The sequence below is a fragment of the Coloeus monedula genome, assembly GCF_965178545.1.
Source record: "Coloeus monedula genome assembly, chromosome: 4".
Lineage (NCBI taxonomy): Eukaryota > Metazoa > Chordata > Aves > Passeriformes > Corvidae > Coloeus > Coloeus monedula.
The window spans coordinates 62281631-62303486 of NC_138784.1; the positions used below are offsets into that span (position 1 = coordinate 62281631).

General features: G+C 41.8%; 1 protein-coding gene across 1 annotated transcript; it reads left to right on the plus strand.

The window, feature by feature from the left end:
* Nucleotides 1-424: 424 nt before the first annotated feature.
* SLC26A3 (solute carrier family 26 member 3) lies at nucleotides 425-14186 on the plus strand (the record flags this gene model as incomplete). Its single annotated transcript, XM_082280367.1, has 20 exons — nucleotides 425-555; nucleotides 1343-1482; nucleotides 1588-1698; nucleotides 1790-1947; nucleotides 2707-2871; nucleotides 3574-3726; nucleotides 4481-4563; nucleotides 5354-5501; nucleotides 5634-5747; nucleotides 5860-5937; nucleotides 6346-6441; nucleotides 7376-7482; nucleotides 7739-7808; nucleotides 7897-7989; nucleotides 9399-9494; nucleotides 10101-10334; nucleotides 12008-12062; nucleotides 12562-12707; nucleotides 13500-13565; nucleotides 14163-14186. The coding sequence occupies 20 exons, from the start codon at nucleotides 425-427 to the stop codon at nucleotides 14184-14186; spliced, it is 2268 nt and encodes a 755-aa protein (XP_082136493.1).
* Between the last annotated feature and the right edge of the window lie 7670 nt (nucleotides 14187-21856).

Genomic DNA, 21856 nt, shown 5'->3' on the forward strand with positions numbered 1-21856 from the left:
CCACAAAGAGAAACTGCTTGGGATCTGCTTGTTTGTTCTTTAGGAAATTAATCTTCTTTGAGGGAGGAAGTTTTTGGTTGTACACGACTGACTCAGAGATAAATTAACTCAAAAACCATCTTGTCTACTTTTTGGCTGCATCTTTAGAAAGAAATACTTCATGCTCCAGTGAAACAGTGCTCTGCAGTGGGAGGAGGAGCAGGGCAGGAGATCACCTTGGCAAAGTGAAGTGGGTGTCTCAACCATCCCTCTTTTGATCTTCAAAGGTGGTAACGCTCAGTTTGGAGCTCACTCAGCTATGCTATGGCTACTCGCCCCACAGTACATAAAGAGCTAACCCTGTTCTTCATTTCAGGTTTTTAAGTGCCTGGGGCAGAGAGGAGCACACACAAGTCAGCATCCTTAGCCTGACATTTCAGCAGAAATGGTTGAACCTGTGGGTAACCATTATGTTATAGCCAGACCCGTGTACTCAGAGAATGCATTCAATGAAGAGCATGAGAAATTGCACAGATACCATAAAACCTTTTGGGATCACCTGAAACTCTATTTTAGGTAAGGAGATACTTTTTTTTTTTAAAATAGATCTAAGGAACAGTCCTGACTGCTCTTGGACAGCATGAACTCCATCTTGACAATGCACGTCTCCCATTCCAACATAGCAAGTGAAAATTCGTTAACTAAATTCAATGTCAGATATTTCTAATGGATTTTGACTGCTGTTACCCTTAGAAGTCTTCCTACCGTTGTATCTAAGGTAGCTTTATTTCTGGGTCCTTGGCAGCACAGACTCCAGGAAGAACCTTACTGCACCCTTTCAGTACTTAAAGGGGTCTTATAAGAAAGACATACTCAGGCTTTTTACCATGGCCTGCTGCAGCAGGACAAGGGACGATGGCTTTAAACTAAAAGAGGGTAGATTTGGACTGGATAGAAGGAAGAAATTTTTTATGATGAGGGTGGTGAGGCATTGGCACATGTTGCCCAGAGAGGTGGTGGATGCCCTGTCCCTGGAAATGTTCAAGGTCAGAGAAATGTTTAAGGCTCTGAGAAACCTGACCCAATGGATGGCATCCCTGCTTCCTGGGGTGGGGGGTTGGATTAGATGGCCATAGAGGTTCCTTTCCAACCCAAGCTGTTCTATGAGAATTTGGGTTGGACAGAACCTCCAAAGGCCACTGGATATACCTTGAAGCACAGATGGTAGTGCAGGTTGATCAGGGCTGTGTCTGGGTGAGATTTTGATTTCTCGCAGCCAGAACCTGAATCCTTCCCCTTTTCTCACCTCTCTGAAACAGGCTGTGATTCACTGACAAAATTTTGTCCCCTTGTGCCTTTGCAGCTGCTCGCCACAAAGGGTCAAAAAAATTGCTTTGAATTTGTTTCCAGTCATTTCCTGGCTTCCAGCATATCGCTTCAGGGAGTGGGTCCTGAGTGACATCGTCTCTGGCATCAACACAGGGCTCGTGGCTGTGCTGCAAGGTACCTTTGGGAACTATGTGTCCTGACACAGCCTGTTAAGCCAGGTGCCAAGGCACTGCTGGCTTCAGCCTGCAGCACACACATCACCTTCCCTGGTCTTTACAGGTCTGGCCTTTGCTTTGCTGGTGAATGTCCCCCCCAGTTATGGACTCTATGCAGCATTTTTCCCTGTCCTGGTCTATTTTATCTTTGGCACATCGAGACATATCTCAGTGGGTAAGTTCAGGCACACCACTTACCCTCATCACTGATGAAGAAGTACATGTTGCCCCTTCAGATCTTTTAACAAGTGCCTTGTGCTGCTCAGGTCCCTTCCCCGTCCTGAGCCTCATGGTGGGAGGAGTCGTCACCAGGCTGGTCCCTGATGACAGCATTGGAAATGGCAATTCCACAAATATCTCAGCAATAAATGATGAGAGGGTGATGGTGGCTGCATCTGTAACCTTCCTTTCTGGGATTGTTCAGGTTGGTGAATGTACGTGTGAGTGCACCTGTGTGAATAGATGGATGGTGGCCTGACCTTCCTCTCTGGTTTCTGCTGTTGTAGTCACCAAAGTAATCTTCTTCCACTTTCCATGTAACCGACCCTGGCTCACTGATTAGGAGACATCTGTTCCCTCCAGTGACCAGGCACTCACATGTGCTGTGAAATCCTTGGTTTTGCACAGGCCTGAGCCCACAGCCCACACAGCTGCAACCTCCACCTACAGAATAAAACAATCTGCTGGATAGGAAAAAAGTAGCTGTGAAAATAATGTGAATGATGCAGATGCACCAAGGGGAGTAAACGCTCTGCCTTGCAGTGGTAAAATATTTGGATTTGTTTTTTAAAAAAACCCAATTTATTCTTACTCCTTAATAACGAATTCCTACAGTTCCTCCCTTCCTAACATACTAATATATTTGTGCTTCGTGAAACACTTGTATCATATGAAAATATAGGAACTGAAAACAAGGATGTATATTTTAGCTATGAAATAAAAAGAATGAGTTTTAGTTAAAACAATTACTCTTTAGTTAAAGCAATTACTCTGACTAGAATTATGCCCTCTGTTGCTAAATCTCAATTTTTATTGCAAGTCTCGTGACAGTACATTCCTTAATCTCTGGATGCATGGGATTAGGTGAAAATCTTTGCTTCCATTTAACATGATTGTCCTTCTTTCAAAGATTGCTTAAAACTGCAAATGAATCCCACTGACCTATGGTCATTTTGTGTTTCAGTTGCTTCTGGGAATTTTCCAGTTTGGATTCATCGTGATTTATCTATCACAATCATTAATCAGTGGTTTCACAACTGCTGCAGCTATCCATGTTTTGGTATCTCAACTGAAATTCATGTTTCAGCTACCTGTCCCCGGATTTAATAAACCATTTGGCATCATCTATGTAAGTGCCACATGTTCATTATTTGCTAATGCTATTGATGTACCTGCGATGCATTTCTGACTGTGTATCACAAGGCAATAATAACAGAACTCAGCACAAAAACTGCAAGGCAGGAGGAAAAACGAGAGAAAAACAAGACAGATATGTTATTAGTATTTGACCAATTTTTAAATTTATTACCAAGCACCAAGTTACACCCCATTGGGCTAATCAGATAATAGTAGCTATTTTGTGCTGGCGTATTTCAATTAAGCATTCGACTCTGCCTTAAGGATTTAATTATTCATTTTTGCTGGACTGATATTATACATACTTAATTTGCATATGACTCTGGGAGTGCTGTTGGATGAGAAGGGAGAAGAAGGACAGGAAGGAAGGAGTGGAGAGAGGCACCTGCCCAGCAATGCCATTGCTCACATATCCTATCACAGACATGCCTGTTGTTCCAACTGTCCCTCAGGGGAAAATCAGGAGAAGAGGGTCACAAGTTAGCAGAAAGGGTCTGTTGCAGATGCTTCCATCATTTGGCAGATGCAGAAACATTCATGGGGGCTTGCAGTCCACATCATGCCACAGGGAATAAATCCCAACTAGCACAATCCTTAGAGCCATTCAGATACAGGTTCTTCTGGAAGGGATAGTGCTACTGTGCCAGGGCCCAACTGTTTCTAAAGCACCACATGTTTCTTCCTGGTTCTGCAGACTCTGGAGAGCATTTTCAGCCAGATCACAGAAACAAACATTGCTGACCTTGTCACATCCCTGGTTGTCTTGCTTATCGTGTTTGTAGTAAAAGAAATGAACGATCGATACAAGGAAAAGTTACCAACTCCCATCCCGATCGAACTCCTCATGGTGAGTCACTTCCTTTGATTTTGCAATTGCTCCATATTATGACATGGGAAGCAGAGTTTTAACTATTTCTTCTCGGGTTATCCATTAAATGATGTGTTATCATTTTACATACAAGAAAAATTTACAGCATTCAGGAGCTATTGTGAAATGTTTTACCTCCACTTAACTGTTCTTAACTGAACATATCTGTGGTGTGAATTTTTTTCCTTGGACAAATACGGCTCTGACACCAGCAAACTGCATTCTCACTGCTGAGGCCCCTCTGCACCACACCTGCAAGCAACCACTGAAGTCCTGGACATCCATGGCCATGCACAAAATTATTTTGCCCTCCAGCAGCAGAAGGTTTTGTCCACTCTGAGCAGCAGAGGGGTGGCGGAAGCCTCACAGGGGCAGTAAGCTCCTAAAATCCTGGACGATGTTATACAGACTCAAGTAGCACTTGTTTTCCCCCAGAGTCATTACAGCATGTTGTTAGAACATACCTGGTTTACTGAGTGGGATGATCTCTGTTGTTAGTAAAATATTCTGTTATAATGTGTAATTTATGAATGTAAACCCATACCTGTAAGGTCATTCAGGAATGACATCTGAACAGCAAAGGGGTGTGAAAACTTGGGGCATAATTCTGCCACTAGTGATAAGGCTGGAGAGTGTGTGGATAAGGCTGGAGAAGGAAAGTAATGGTATTTAATAGATTCTTCACACTCTTGCTTGAATGTGCCTAATGGAGGAGTGGTTTATTATCTTTCAGACAGTCTTAGCAGCACTGGTTTCCCATTTTGTCAACTTTGAAGAAAAATTTAATGTAGCTGTTGTTGGAAAACTAGAGGAAGGGTAAGTGGCTTACCTACAGTTCACCACTGGAGCAAAATGTTCTCTCTAGTTCGGCAGTGTTAAATGAGTTCAGCTATTTTTCTGATTAAAATTATCTGCTTCATCTTCTTTCAGTGGGTAAATAAACATTTTTCTCTCAATGATATGGTACATTTTCAATACACAAAAGTTACTCACTAGAGCACATCTCCTACTCATCAAGGAATACACTGAGACATGAAATAATTGTGTCCTTCACTTTCTGAGACAGCTGTTGAGCAGGAGGTTGATGTTTGTCCTTTTTACTGAACTCCTCCATTTCCCTCACAATACATGCACAGTTCAGCAGCCACCACCAGCCCTGGAAAGCCACCAGGACCCTGCACAATTCTCCTGCCTGATCCCATGACTGGCCACTGGCATATCCTCCAGAGGTCTCAACATCTGCCCCTCCAGGACTCTATCCACATAAAGATTATTTATCCACATATAGAGTATATATCTATACATAGACTTCAGCCGGCTATGCCAGAATTTTGGCATAAAGAATCAGGAGGCACATGTTAAGGTAAAAATAGAGAGGAAGACATTTACTAGGACAGCAGAGTGAGTCTGGGGTGGTCCCTGTAGCCCCAGGGGTGTTAGTAGGTGGAGTTTGCAGAGGAACATCTATTTCTGCTCAAGTCTTCTTTCTTCAGATTTCAGTTCACTGAAAGAAAAGGGGAAAAAAAAGTCCAGAGAGGAATTCTCCCTAGGATCTGCAGAAGACCCTTCGGCGTCTCCTTAATGAGTAGAGTTTTTTGTCTCTCAGGTTTCAAACGCCTGTTGCACCTGATGTAGGCATCCTCCAGAACTGCATTGGTGACGGCATTTCCATCGCAATTGTTGGGTTTGCAGTAGCCTTCTCCGTGGCTAAAGTGTATTCCATCAAGCATGACTACCCCTTAGATGGCAACCAGGTAGGTAAATAACACAGAGATCAACATGTTGCATTTATCAATGGGATATAAGTCATTTTAGGAAAGCTTTGCTTTGTGAATAACTGTCATGAACCAGCTTTTAAGAAAAATCTCTTTTTATTTTTATTTCAGGAACTAATTGCTTTTGGGCTGGGTAATATAGTTGGTGGATCATTCAAGGGATTTGCCTCCAGCACTGCTCTGTCAAGATCAGGTGTGCAGGAGAGCACAGGAGGCAAAACACAGGTATAGAAGACAACAGGTCATGATGGCATTTAATGAAAGACAGCTCTTTTTTTCCTCACTAACCATAATGCCTGTGGGCACCTATTCATTGTGAAATTGTTCTCTCATGCAGATTGCTGGTATTATCTCATCTGTCATTGTTTTGGTTGTGATCTTGGCCATTGGGTTTCTCCTGGCACCATTACAGAAGGTATTCACTGGTTTCATCTAATGCTTCCTCCTGCTTCCCAGAGACAGGGCTGCTCTAGGAGTCATTGTGAGTGTTCATAGACTTCAGTGGGAGCCAAATAGGGTTTGAAAAGCTTGGTTCTTCTTCCCATATTATGCCAGAAAGGACCACTACATCTGGTCACTCAAAGGAAGTATAAGTACCCAAACACCAAAAAACCACAGCTGCATAAGTGGGATTTACAACCTCAAGTCAGACACCTGCACTGCACCACGGCTGGGGATTTTCCAGTAGCAGTGTTAAACTGGGAGCAGCTCCCTGGCCTTTCAGCTGCACTTTGGTCCTATTTGTATGAACTTTTAACTCATAATGTTCAACATTTTCTTTGATTGCTTAAACATGGAACACGTGTTTTGGTCTTTTTAACAGTCAGTCCTTGCATCCTTGGCTCTTGGCAACTTGAAAGGAATGCTCATGCAGTTCAAGGAAGTAGGCATCCTATGGAGAAAGGACAAGTATGACTGTGTAAGTTGAGTTTCACAAGCATCAGAGGTTAAGTGCTCTGAAAAAGTAATCTATTATACAAATTTTCTTTTTTTTTAAAATCCCTGTTTTACCTCACTGAGCAGAAGTACAATAGTGGCATGCCTTTTTTACTGGTATACCACTTGCTTATGTTTTCCATCTTGTCCCACTTATTTTTGGGTCAATTCTCACTCTTAACTTCATTTTCATCCAATTCCTCAAAATCTATTAAAATAGTGAATTATATAAAGTCAAATAGAGAAGACAGTTACAGAAAATGCTTAAATAACAGAAAATATCCAAATAGCTTCTGCATTGACTAAGCATTCAGGGACACTTTCTCACAATCACACAATGTGTTATATGGAAGATACACAGCAAAAAACAAATGACAACTGGGACTTGAAGAGTTTACTCCAAATGGTAAAGCTCATGGCTAGAGGGCATGACTGGTTACCTCTAACACTCAGAAAATTTAGGCTCACAAATGGTGCCAGGCCTCAGTTTTCCCAGATATCAAACAGTTATTTGTCTCATGAGAATGCTTTGAGCCCTGTGGCTAAAAGTTATTCAGTATTATCTAGTCATTTATCGATCATGTACATTCACAGCACCTATATTTGCGCATTTACAACTCTCAGCTTTACCAGAATTCTGATTTACTTCTAATCTTGCATTTCTGATGGATTTTTATTGAGCACTTAGTGAACCACCTATCCCATTTCGAGCCTTTATTGTCTAGAAATTGCTATCCCTAGAAACACTCCCTGGTGCTGGAGTGGTGACTCTGGCCCTGTTTTACAAGAAAAAAAACCTCGCCAAAAGCAGATGGAGATCCTGGACCAGACCTGAGATCTGTTTCTGCTTCCACCCTGAGCTCATGACCCAGGTTCTTGACATGCTCATAATGTCACCATCCACTGGCTCATTACAGGTTATATGGGTGGTGACTTTCTTATCTGCTGTCTTTCTTGGCCTGGACATTGGACTAGCAACAGCTGTGGCATTCCAGCTGCTGACGGTGGTGATCCGCTCCCAGATGTGAGTACTTGTTGAATGCAATGATATCCCAGGGCCTCCTGTTATAGGTTGTCTCCCTCTGTACAGAGAAGGGCAACAGCCCCATCCATGCCTTGGTCTGTCCAGCAACTGTGTATGGAAAAATTTAGAGGTGTAAATCTTTGGATGTGGGTCTTGCTTCACTCTACCAGCCCAGCTGAGATGGTTTTATTTGATCCTTCCCATCCTCCAAGTTTCGATGTGGGACACCAAGAACTGTGTGTATGTTTGTTCACAGTCCAAGCTGCACTGTTTTGGCCAATGTTGGGAGAAGTAACATCTACAGAAACAGGAAGGATTACACTGATGTAAGAAATGTCTCGTTTCTTTTATCATCGGCTTCACATGTGCTTCTACAGCAAACATTGCTACTGACGCTTCTCCTCCGTTTTACAGATCTATGAGCCAGAGGGAGTGAAGATTTTCAGATGCTCCTCTCCAATCTTCTTCGCTAATATTGAATTCTTCAGAGAGAAACTCATCACTGCTGTAAGTGTCTGGGGCTGTCCTGAACATATGAATTGCTTGACACATTAAGGTGAATATGGTTTCCCAATAATTACTATATATGCAGTCAGTCCACAGTTCAAGGGTGAATTTTCATTAATTATTCAGATATTGTTGCCACTACCGTAATATAATATGTATGCACACACCTCTGAGAACAGCCTGACTCATGCTGAACTTACAACATAGCAATGTTTATACCAGATTTATACTTATAACAATACATATTATGAGAAGAAAGTAGTGCAAACATAGATAATATAAAGGAAAATTATTTGATTTGATTTGATTTGATTTTGTTTTGTTTTGTTTTTATTTTATTAGCACTTACATTATTTACACACATTGTAAAGAATGTATTGTTTTGGGACACATATTGTCCCAAGAACGTAACCACAACAGTCAGAAGAATGCCAGATGGAATCATTCTATCAAAGAGTTCTTAATGTCTTTCATAACAAACTGGTGAATGCAGCCAGTCTTTCCATAAACAGCACAGAGATCCAGGATTCCCGAGCCCTCACCGTGTGAATGAATGCCCGAACACAACTTGGCACCATACCCTCCCCTTCCTGCTGCTCTTAGTGGGGAGTTGATAAGCAGTGACTACCCCAAGAACTGATAATGAGCAGTTAATTCTTCACATGAGGGACTGAAACTGGCAGAGGAATGAGGGAATCTGACGCATTTGGTTCTCCATGTGCTTGGCTTTCACCTCAGAAGAGCCTGAAGGTTTTTTTTCTGTGAGTGCAGATGTTCACACCACTGTTTCTCTACAAATACAGGTACTTATAATACCTTTCTCCTCTACGCACTGGATGGATGAGGCAGAAGATGTGCAGGAATTTAGTATTTTAGCCTAATTTTATTATTAGCCTAATTTACCTGCCATCTAATTTTGTTAAAACCAGCTCAGAGGTTCAAGAAACATATGCAGCTGACATGACAAAATCTGGCTTTCTTCTTCAGGAAAAACAGTGAGTGAATGACCCTCTCTGCAGTCAGGCGGCACAAAGCAGATACAACCCATGAGCTCTCTGATCTTGATCACCTGGGTGGCCATCACATGATGCAGATGAATAGGACATGCCAGCACTGTGCCAGCCTGCTGGAGTTACTGGCCTGTGCTAAGCACTGTCACAGTTATAATGCTGTCCATGTTGGTCTCCTAAAGCAGTACAGGCAGCCCTGCCTCATTTGTAGCCATTCCTGTAACCATCCTTCCAACCAAGAAAGAGCCCTTGTTTGAATTCGTGAAAAGTGGTAGACAACATCAAATTCAAACTATGGTCGTCATGACTGTAAAGAAAAACCACATGAGATGCTTTGTCTTTCCGCCGGTGTCACAGAGGTATTTCTTGTTTTAATTATTCAAAGTTCTGGTTTTGCAGGTTGGCTTCAACCCACTGAGAGTCCTGAGGAAACGCAATAAAGCTCTGAGGAAGATTAGGAAGATGCTGAAGAAAGGAGAGCTGCAAGTGACACCAGTATGTAAGGCAACCCCCCAGGGTGGGGAGGGAGTTAAGCAACCAAGGTCCCTGGCTTTACATGGCAGAGAAGGCCCTCATAGCCTCCCTTCTTAATTAGATACACTGTTCCCCAAGTTGCCACTTCATGACACAAACACATTTAAAAAACAAGATTTTAAATGGCTCTCACTGTTAGAGACCTACAGATTTACCATGGGCAGAGCTTGTACATGTCCACTGGAGCTTTGTCTGGCAACAAATAGCAGGCTCAGATCCCACAGAGGTGAATATCATTCTGCATTAATGGTGGGATAAAGCTGGTTTTCTCCCAGCTCAAATCCTGCATGCCTTTTATTGACTTGTTCCAAAATTACTGTATTAAAGTGTATCAGGCAACAGACTTCAGGAATAAAAAGCCATCATTAAGTGATTATGATGGTGATTAAATAATTGCCATACTTCTCCAGACAAGGGAGAGACAGAACTTTCCAGGTGGGTCCTGCTCCATCTCATACGAAGACCAGTTTTGCATTGCCACTACTCTTGCCCTAGCGTAGGAAGTACCACTACCCTGGCTGGGTCTTACAGAAGAGAACTAACTATGACACTTCTATGTCAACACAGAAAGGCTTGATTTGCATAGCTAACCATATGTATGAGTCAGATGAAGAATTAGACAACAACAAGATAGAGGAGCTGGACCAGCCCACCATCATGACAGACTTGCCCATTCGGATCAACTGGAGCACTGACCTCCCCCCTGGCATCACTGTACCCCACGTCAACATCCACAGCATCATTCTGGATTTCTCATCAGTGTCCTTCCTCGATTTTTCTGCCATGACAGTCCTCCGAAAGGTAATCACAATTTGCAAGACAAACAGTGATCATATGAAAGAAAAACTTACAGATGCAGTTACACTTGAGGGATACACATGAGGGAAGGAATGGTGCCCAGAGGGACCTGGACAGGAATGGGCCCATCTGAACTTCATGAAGTGCAAGGTGCTGCACGCGGATCAGGGCAATCCCCAGTATCAATACAGGCTGGGGAATAAATGGATTGAGAGCAGTTCTGCAGAGGAGGAGACGGGGATACTGCTGGATGACAAATTAACCCATGCAATGTGCACTCACAGGCAAGAAAGCCAATCATATCCTGGGCTGCATAAAAAGAAGTATGACCAGCAGGTCAAGAGAGGTGATTCTTCCCCACTCTCACAAGAGATTCTACTCCACTCTCATGAGACCTCACCCAGGGTACTGTGTCCAGCTCTGGGGTCCCTAGCACAGGAAAGACATGGGCATCTTAGAACAGGTCCAGATGAGCGCCAAGGAAAGGATCAGAGGGGTGGAGCATCTCTCCTATGAGGAAAGGCTGAGAGAGTTGTTCAGCCTAGAAAAGAGAAGGCTATGAGGAGATCTCCATATGGCCTTTCCATACATAAAAGGAGCTTATAAAAAGGCATGGAGAGGGACTTCTTACAGGGATATACAGTGACAGGACAAGATGCAGTGGCATTAAACTGAAGGAGGGCAGGTCTAGATTAGAAGAAATCTTTTGCTGTGAGGATGGTGAAATACTGGTTGCCCAGAGAAGCTGTGGATGCTCCGTGCCTGAAAGTGTTCAATGGTGAGTTGGATGACACTCTGAGTAACCTGCTCCAGTGTAAAGTGTCCCTGTCCATGGCAGGGTTTGGAAGCAGATGATCTCTCAGGTCCCTTCCAACCAAAATATGATTCTATTCTGTGTTTCTAGTCTGCTTCTTAAAGGCATTGCTATATGGACTGGAAGGCGAGTGGCAAACTTTGAGTTTATGTGAATTTGAATGGACATTTTCTATAGAAAATGTTTAGGAAATTGTTTAAATAATCAATATAAATTGTCTTGGAAATAAAGTGTTGGCTGTGGTACCCTTTCTTCACCTGCTAAGATTTTGGGAAGCTTTACAGAAACATAGATATGAAATATGGCTTTAAACACCCAGCTGGAGTTGGAACATTGGAGTTCCATTTCTGCTCCTGCTGTTGCTTCCCCAGATGACATTGAACAAAGCAAAAGGCACAACATTTTCAAACAGTAGCAGCTACAGTTAACTGTCAGAGACACACAGGGTGTGTAAATCTATTTCCATAGGAACTAAAGACCCACTGTAACAGTGGGAACTGTGGTTCTGCTAAAGTTTCCAGTAATAAAAATCTCCCCAGAAGATTGTGAAGTAATTTTTTTTAGTTTCATCATGTGCCATGTAGATACAATAAAGCCATACAACCTACGAAATATCACCTACTTCTCTGTGAGCTTAACATTTTCAATTCTGCCCCTTTTCAAAAGGCTTGGCTGTCCCTGTCTGCAGCCATGTGAAGAGACTGTCTTGCCTCTATGTGCAATAGAGTGTGAGTCTAGAGCCACTTACCATCATAGGTCTTAAATATCTTAGAGTGGTCGGTGTACTGGCTGTGGCTAATCACTATAATGGTAATCAGCAAACCCAGCAGTATCTAAATGGTGCCTCCTTCTGGTTTAACAGACTTTGAAAGAATTTGTCCGGCTCAACATTGACGTTTACATTGCTGGGGCACATGGTGAGTACTTGCCTTTGTGTTGGCATCTCCACAGATGCTTTATCCCCTTGCCTCTCCTGTTGATCATTGAGTATGGCTGTGGAGGATCACCCAGTTTTACCTTTGAGTCTTGGATAGCAAAGAGGTCCTGCTGAGTGGAGATGTTGTCCCTTCCATGCTGTCCCCAAAAGGCTGGGACCGTGTGTGATGGCTCCTTTTACCTATGGCCACTGCTGTGCTGCACAGCTCTGGGCTGCAGGACCCACTATCATCCACCCTGGGCATTAAATAAGAAAAGGGGCTCAAATTCCCTCCTGCCTGGCACAGAGCAGGGAACTACTGATAGGCATTTATGTTCCATCCTCTTGACATCTGTAAAGAGGAAGCCATCTGCTCTAATAAATAAAACAGTGCATTACACCAGCAACTCCCTTGTTCACTCAGTGGGCATGCTCAGGATACACAATTTCTTCCTTAAGGCCTCCAGGTCTCTTTGTGCTTTGATTTTGTTCCCTCACAGAGGGCCTTCTGGACAAACTGGAGAGAAGTGCATTTTTTGATGAAGAGATTAAACCATCCATGTTTTTCCTGACCATTCATGATGCAGTTTTACACATTTTGCTGAAGAAGGACATAGCCAGCTCCCCCAAATTAAAGCTTTCTGAGGTAACACTACAGTCTTCATCTTTCATTACTTTATTGCCTTTCCAGTATTGTCATGCTCCCAAAGTTCCCTGCACAGCTATAGCTGTGTGTGCTACACTGTCTCTATTTTCAAAAAAGATAGTCATTAAAACTCAGCTGGTCTCCAATCAAATTGAAGAGCAAGAGTGGCCCCTGGTTCTGGTGCATGGAAAACTAGTGAAAGGAGTGAATAATTCCCACTGGCAGCTGGCCTGGCTGTGGACTCCCGTTGAAGTCATCTCCTCGGGAAGAACACAGTGTGGGTGAAATCCCAGCCCCTCCACCAGCAGTTCTCTGTGGTCACCCATCTGGCAGAGCCTGCCCCATTCGCTGCAGTGGCTCTTGAAAGGCAGACTTTATGCTGCTTGCATGGAGGCTTTCCAGCCCTGTCCAGCCTCAAAAGGAGTGCTAAAGCAGTGTGGATAAATAAGGACTGCCAGATATGGTGGTGGCCTTTCTGGAGTGTTCTTAAATCAAGAGCAAGAAAGGATCCTGCATACAATAAGTGTGTTTAAATGTAAAAGACCCAGAATGCTGCTCACGTGGAAACTGTCTAATCCCGCTTAGCTAAACCGGTCCAGATCTTGGCACTGACCCAGAGATGTGGTGGGGATCATAAAAGGCTGACAAGTGAGAGCTTCCTTCCTTCTATGTCAACTTCCCAGGCATGTTCCAGAGATTTGAAAAGCAAAACCTTCTTTAATGTGAAAGAGGAGAAACAGAAAAAGAGAAGTAATCAATTTCCTAACCCCCAACTTGTTGTGCTCTTTGCAGGAGAAGGGTAGAAGCAATGACAATGTCATCATCCCCAGGAACAGACCGCGCAGCTCGGAGTGCACAGTAAGGCTCTGGCTATGGCCCTCCAGCCCTAGAAAATGCAGCCCAGAGAGCTGTTCCTGGGAATGCCTAGGGCAGATAACAAAAGCATTTTCATCCCTGAGCTCTTGTGTCAGCCTAGGGCAGAAAGCATCCAGACAGCTTATTGATGGGATTTGACTTAGGCAAAGCCTTATGAGAGTAAGAGGGGTGGGGCTTGGCTCATGAGCCTTGTGGTGTGCACCGAGCAGAGGGAAGGCAGGCAAAGGCTGCCTCACCAGGCTGCCTCACCTGCTATCCTCGCCTGTCCACCACAGCTCCTCCGTGATAAAGTCACTGGTACAATGCCCCTGTGGCAGAGAAGTCAACATTAGTCCAGTTTATCTAAATGTCTCAGGCAGAAGGAGAGTCTGGAGACAGAGATAAGAAAGGGACACATGCAGTCTTTTCACCACAGACTTAGAGAGTAGGGTGGTATCCAGCACAGGGCAACCCTTTAAGGAGAAAATGTCAGACCCCAGTCTGTTTCAGAGGATCAAATACTTACACATCATTTACCAGATGACACCTACCCTTACTGTTCCTTACAGAATGTTGATTTTTTTTTTTTATTCCTTACAGATTCCAACAGAAACAAAATTTTAGACTTAACTTTCTGAGTATAATATCCTCCAGCAACACATCACAGATGAATGTGGACGCTGTGATAAGCATGAAGACAGAAGGATACTTTTAAATACCTTAAGAAGGATTTACTACGTATGGTTATGTTCCAGGTTTTGGAATGGGCTTGTTAGTCTTAATGTGTCTCTGTATATATAAATGTATTTATGTATATATATGGAGGCTAAAATCACACAGATTTTCTTATTTCATACCACAGTTTGTAGACAACCTGTATAGTTACTTGAGAATCTATAAATATTTGAAATCTTGTATTGTATAACACAGAATAATAGTTAGGACTGATATTTTATCTTCAGAATGTATATAACTTGTATAAAGTTTTCTTGGTGCTTTGTAAGATATTTAGAAGATTGAGTTATTAAACTTGCTCTCAGCTTACTACCACAAGCATGAACAGAGTGTACCTAGTGACTAATGTGTTTAATTATGAAGACACAGGATTTTCAGATCAAAACATGATTCATTGATTTGGATTGGGCTTGTGTAAAGTGCACAAGGTAGGACACATTTATAGTGAACCATTGTATATACACATATAGTGAACCACTATATTCAGTGACTCTGTATGGCTGCATTTGTCCAAGCACCACCAGGGTAGCTCATCGTCAGTGAGACCCAGCCTGTGGACAGATGCTGGCCCCACAACTTGGCCAGAGGAGCCATGGGTGTGGAGCTGCCAGGTGGGCAGGCTGAATTGCCTGGATCTATGGACAGATGGGCAGAGGGCTTCAGCTTAAAGAGTCTGCTCTGATACCCTGCACAACTGCCATCAATTAACCCCTGCTGGAAGTCTAAGGCTGGAAGATGAGCTGTATCACAGCTTTCAGAGAAAAACACCCAATGCCCAAAGTGACAGAGCTTTTAATTTCACATAACAAGTGCTAGAGGTATAACAATCTTCAGTCTAGAGGAAAATGGAACCATTCCCGGAGTCTGAAAGAAACAGTACTCTGAAATCACACGAGGTTTTAGTTTTCAAAGCCTGGTTTTGACTTTCAGTCAAGCTGGGGTGACCAGAAATGTGCATTTGGACTTGAAGTGAAGAAGCGCTGAAGGTAAGGAGAAAGTATTCTGTGCAAACCAGAACTACAATTTTTATCTTCAGAGTATGCAGGTGTTAAAAACAAAGTCTGTTAAATATTTTCTTTTTTTTTTTTGTTTTTTAATCTGGAGTTATCTGATGAACTCTGCTAATGAAACCAAGCTGGAAGTCAGTATTAAAAGTGAGGAGATTTTGAATATAGAAAGAATTAGGTGAGCTTGAAGACAGAAGTAGACAAATTCAGCTTTCAGGAAACACTCATGCATTTGCATATGAGTAACAGGCTGTGATTCTGTGGTGGGTGATGATGTGCCTGACCTGGCATGGGAGACGTGGCCCTTGATGGCATCACAGAGATGCTGCTTCCCGCAGACACCAGACAAATGGTGAGCAGCTGTGCCAACTCACTGCTCTTTTGAGTGTGCCACAGCAGATTCACTGTCAAGTACATGTCATGTGCCAGATAATCAGCACAGCAGTACCTGAAGACAGGTACAGTTAGGACACTGCCAAGTAGCCCTTCTAATGCAGTCTTCCAAAAAACATAGAGTATAACACAAAAGATCTTTCCAGAACAAGAAAGTTATTTGGTCACAACAATATAAGAAAAATACTAAACTATTAGAGAGCATCCAAAGGAGCACAATGAAGATGGTGAAGGGACTTGAGGAGAAGCCGTTTGAGGAGTGGCTGAGGGCACTGGGTCTGTTCAGCTTGGAGAACAGGAGACTGAGGGGAGACCTCATTGCAGTTAAACTTCCTTATGAGGGGAAGAGCAGGGGCAGGAACCAATCTCTTCTCTGTGGTGACCACTGACAAGACCCAAGGGACTGGCCTGAAGCTGTGTCAGGGGAGGTTTAGGTTGGATATTAGAAAAAGGTTCTTCCCCCAGAGGGTGGTTGGGCACTGGAACAGCTCCCCAGGGCAGCAGTCACAGCACCAGCCTGACAGAGTTCAAGAAGCGTTTGGACAATGCTCTTGGGCACATGGGGTGACTTTCAGGGATGGTGCTGTGCAGGGCAAGGAGTTGGACTTCACCATCCTTGTGGGTCTCTTCCAACTCAGCATATGCTGTGATTCTGTGATACTAATGCTACTGTGCAATGCACAGGGGAAATTACACTCTAAACACTCTGAATTTCAGGACTGAGCTCTCCAGTTCAAAAAAGATGAAATCAAATGTTAATGAAGAAAATTGCTATGAGGATCTTCGTAAAATGGAGAGCCTGTGTCTAAGGACTGGCAAAAAGATAGATAGATACACAGATTTAACTGAGGAGAGAGGAAAAGTTATGCAAGATAAAAAAAAAAATAATATTGTCCTATAAGGGTCAAAAAAATGAACTGGCCAAACTTAAACATGAACAAGATATTAGAAGATGGTTCCTCATTTTTACAATGGTGAGATCCTTTCCAGCTAGAACAAAAGGAGCAAAAAACTAAACTACTTTTAAGATGAAACTTGAACATGTTTATGGAAATCATTATACCACATCATACCAGTGTCATCTGAACTAACTCAAGCTGTTCTTTTCAGTCCTGTGCTCATATGCACCTACACAGACCCAGCCAAACATCCCTATCAAAAGCAATATATGAAAGTACAGTATGTGGTGGTATACCACATACTGCACTTCAAAACCATATGGGATTTGTTGACAGGCTTCAGAACAATTAATTTTGATACTAATGACTCTTCCAACACAGCACAGTGTCACAGAGGATAAATCCCCCTTCCAAAACTATTCACCATTTCTTAAATGGACATGGTACATAGACAGCCTTGGCCAGAGAGCTTGACACTCCCAGGTCACATGTCTTTACCAGTTACTCACCATGCTCTTAAATCACCCTACTCCTCATTTGTCAGTGTTGACACCAGCTTTATGAGATATTCCCTTCAGGTACTGATTATTTCTGCAACTCTCCATTATTCCAGTATTAACACTTTTCTGAGCAGTTTACACTCATGCAGATTATAACACAAACATCTTGTGTTATAGTCTGCATGAGGTGGTGATGCAGATTTACTGCTTTATTTTGAGACAGGGACCTTCAGAAACCTGGCTATTTAGGTTTCTAAACATCCTGCATTGGGTGCTGTTGCTACTTGGTTAGAGCACTACCATAAAGAGCTTTTTAGTATTTTACTCAGGAATTAAGCAAAAAGGCAAATTCCCTACCTGCTTTATGGAGTGCTAACAGGCATCATGTTAATTCCTTGTCACATATCCTGAGCCCCTCTTCAGCACAGTGCAGATGCTTTGTAACTAAATAACAGACATTTTCCAGCCAGCAAGAGGGATGGAAAATGGAGAAGCCACAGAGCCAGTGATGCTCAAGCCTGGTTACCACTTTGTGGTGCAGTGTGAAATATAGAAACAAAAAATTAGAAGTGTTTATTCAAGGTCTTAGGCCCAATGGAGAGAGGATTATAACATGCAAATCTGTATTTTTTTCAATTTCAAACAGAGCACCTATTAAGACAGAAGTATCCTTAAGCACTTTACTGAAATGCTACTCACAGTTCTCTATTCCTCACCCCCATGCTGAATGTGGAGAATTTATTTTCTCAGTCTTTATGCATCTGCTCCCTTCTGCCTCCTAAGAAGATGCCTGAAAGTTTACCTGAGCCAGAAATGGCAAAGAACAAGTTGAGGAACAATCATCAGCACTTACGTGATTTTATTCAGTGGAGGAAATAATTCACCATAAATTGTCTTGGAGGTGTATTCAAGCATTGGTTTTCACAAATAAAACTGAAAAACCTCTTGACGACTGACACATATTCACATCTATTTAGTTACTCATTTGTTTGGCTTTTTCAAGAAGTTATGCTGAAGTACTTTTGTGAAACATTACTACACAAAACTGGAAACCTTCCTGTGCACTTGCAGACATTACTCTTCCCATTACCAGAAGTGTATTACAATGAGTCCTACTGGCACCCGAGCATCACTTCAATTGTATTATCAAAATTACCCACTAAAGTTTCATAATGACTGAGGTGATTTACCAGCTTTCTGCTGCTATTCCACCTCACGTTTCTGGATGCTGCATTTTTTAATATTTTAATCTCTTACACTCATGAACTGAATCTACAATGAAAATGAATTTTAAAAAGAGAAGAAAATACAACAGATTAATGCCTCATACGTAAGAGAATAAGAAGATCCCATTCAGAGTAGGAAAAGCTAAAACTGGTGTCTTATGGCTAAGTCAAGATTAAAGGGAATTTAAACTCCATTATTTTCATTCACACTGCCCAAACAAATGCAGCCAGTTCAGTTTACAAACTGGTCAGTATGGATCACTAGTGTAATATACCTGAATACAGTGCAAAAGCTCACAATTGCAAAGGCACAATTACTGTATTAAGATGACTTATGAATTTATGAATTGCTAAGAATTGCTTTTAACACCATAAAAAAATAAATACAAAGGGAAATACAACTTGTATAGTACTGCTATTTACTTTAGATGTGTAATCAGGATGAAAATTAACCCAAACCTTGCACATTTTTCTGCTGCATTGGACTCTGTGTCAGATATATATGAAGAGGAAAAGTTCAAATTTATTTCCCATACATTCAATATTCCATTGCAGCTCCAATCCACTGTGCTCCTCCAGTTCCCCAGGCTTGACAGGGCCTTCTGCTGTGAACCTGTGCCGCCTTCTGTCAGCAGCCCAGCAATGCACACGGAGAAACACCTCAAAATCAGACAAGTTTTACAGAGCAGAAAACAGTTTAAGAGGAGAGGTGTGTTCAGACTTGATCCACAGGGAAAGTGTGTAAATTGCACAATGAGTTTTTGAGAACATCTGACTTTCACCTAAGGGGAAGAGAGTTTTTCTGCCTTGCTATGTGTGCAAATTCTGAAGTGGAGTTAGGTAATAGTGGAGTTACTTCCACTTCAGTTTTTAACAGCTTTTGACAGTCTTTGAGAGCAGGAACTGAAAAGAAGTGGAAAATCCATCCAGTAAGGTTTTATAATTTTCTTGGACCGGCTTTTGAAAAAATAATTCACATTTTAAAGTTTTCTTTTATAAAAGGCATGAAAAATATCACTTATCACATGTAAGTAACCAGTCTTTACGTTAATAGCATTTAAAAAACCCCACTGAAAACAGAAAGTATAGTTCACACAATTGGTCCCCTGGTTATGAAGTATGCATGGCTGCAGGCAACCCTTTAAGCAAAGTCAGAGATGGTATCAAGGATAAAGTGTAAGGAGACAAACATCTAAAACACAAGATGTTTTCAGGCCATCTGCTGGTGTCCTTTCATTCATTCCATGGTGAACACAAACCATCATCAAACTCTTTTTCGTTGCTTATGTGACATTGTTAGAGGAACCTACAATGGCTGTCAAATTTAAATGTCAGTTCTCTTCCATGTCTGAGATCTCCTTGGCAATGCCTCAGGAAGGAGATCACTGCCACAGACAAGGGTATTTATTCAAAATAAAAGTAATTAATTCAATTCAAATGTTTGTCTTTACAGTAAGAGTTCAGAAGGAATCTAAAGAAATCACAAGTACATCTCACCATTTCTAACACTGTCAATTACACAATTAAATACAACATATGAATTTTGTAACCTCTCAGTAAAATGACCAGGTATTTAAAAAAAAAACAACGCAACCAACAAACCAAGGAAAAAAAATACTCTAAACCACACATCAAATGCATAAACAAATTTAAAAGACAGTCAACACAGGGTCTCAACCAATGGAAGCATTTTTAAACTTTGTATATATGAAAACATCAACAGTGCCCTCAGTTACATAAGTATACTCCAGATTTAATAATTAAAAAAATATATTTAGGTCTTCCTCTTACAAGAGGACACAGAAATTTGACTCAAGTCCAAGTCCTGCCTACATAGGATGACTTTTCGGTTAAGTTCTCCATCACAGACTTTTGGACCATGGTCACTAAACAACTCAGGGGATCCTACTGATTTTTTGGGTAATATATCATTGTCCATGTGACATATGTCACCTTTGTTTCAAATACACAGAAAAAAATTCTCACATTATCTTCAGTGACAATGTTACAGATACATTCATCTTTTGTGCTTCTTGGTAGAGCAAAAACTTCTGTTTTCCCTTAATCAATTCAACTGTCTCAGCATTTTCAGAAAAGCACTTTATCAGTAAGTTCAAGAATAGCTTTGAACCCAAAAATATTTTGAACTCTTCATCTGGGTCAAGAGACGGGAGAATACGTAACAGAAGTTTGCAATCCGACTTACTTCAAAAACCCAGCATGATGGAAAGAGTTGCCTCATTTCCTCATCACCTGTGACTGACAGGTAGCAGCTCATTGCAGAATGTCCCATTTTCCCCAACACAGAGCCCTGCTGAAGTGGGTGCTCGGCCCTCCCTCGGGAAGCCGCGCGTGTCCGAGCACAGCGAGCCGGCACCTGGAGCCCTCAGAGAGTCCCTGTAACACAGGAGTGTCGGGCTGAGCTTGGCTGGCAAAGGACAAGAATCAGACATGCAGATTTCCTTCCAGATGAAGTCATGTGCTGTAACGTAAATGTGCCTCCTCCCAGTCAGCTTCACAGTGACAGAAGAGGTCCTCGAAAGTTCCTCCTGTGTTTGTTAGTTACTGAAAGAAAAGAATGCTGGCAGAGCCATTTTTGTCTTCGCATGTTTAGAAACAGTAAATTTTCAACCAACCCATTTCATAGCACACTATCACCATCAGCCTCTTTTTCTTCACCACTGTATTTTATTTAAAATTACTTAGTTTTCAGAGCAACCAAACCAATTAACTCTCTCTTAGAAAGAAGTATGTTACAGCTAAGCAGATTTGCAAGCAGTTGACACTTACTGGTCATTTGTATACCCCAGAATTTATTTGTATCCCATCTCTACAGAAGGATTTACTCGAAAGGCAGTCTAAAAGATTTGGCTGTGGTCACAAGGAAATTAGTGGCAGTCAAGAACAGAGTAATCTAAAGAGCCCTTGATCAATTAAAAACACGAAGTTTAGACCTAAAAATACAAAATTTGGAATGTTGTACTGCCACAGCTCTTTCATAAATTTAACACTTTTGATTCCAGAAAATAAAGTTTACAAAATAAACACTGAGGCTTTAAGATGGCTCAGATTATTTGAGAACAGTAGGAAACTACAAACTTTAGAATAAACCAAAAGGACTTAATCTAAAAGCACCACTGTCAGAAATGTGGCATTTGGAAAAGCCATGGTTCAGTGCAAATACTGATCAGAAATGCGAAGATAAGGACTCCAACCAACAGATAGTACTGTCTTCTTAGTGCCTGCTTCTGCTACCAGATACACTAAAAAGGAACCTTCTCATTTTATATTATGTTTCCTCTTTAAAAGTATTCATCTAAAACATAAATTTTGGACAAAAACAGACCTAAAAGCCTGCTTACATTGCTACTTTTTGAGAAAAACAAAACACCTAATAACTGTTTTTTCAATTAAACCTGTATCACAAAATCAAAACAGATAAATAGTGTAGCCTTTTATTTTTTTTAACTACACATGGGATTTCAGACCACTTCTTCCATATTATGCAAATGGGAAGTTTTCCTACTGTACACA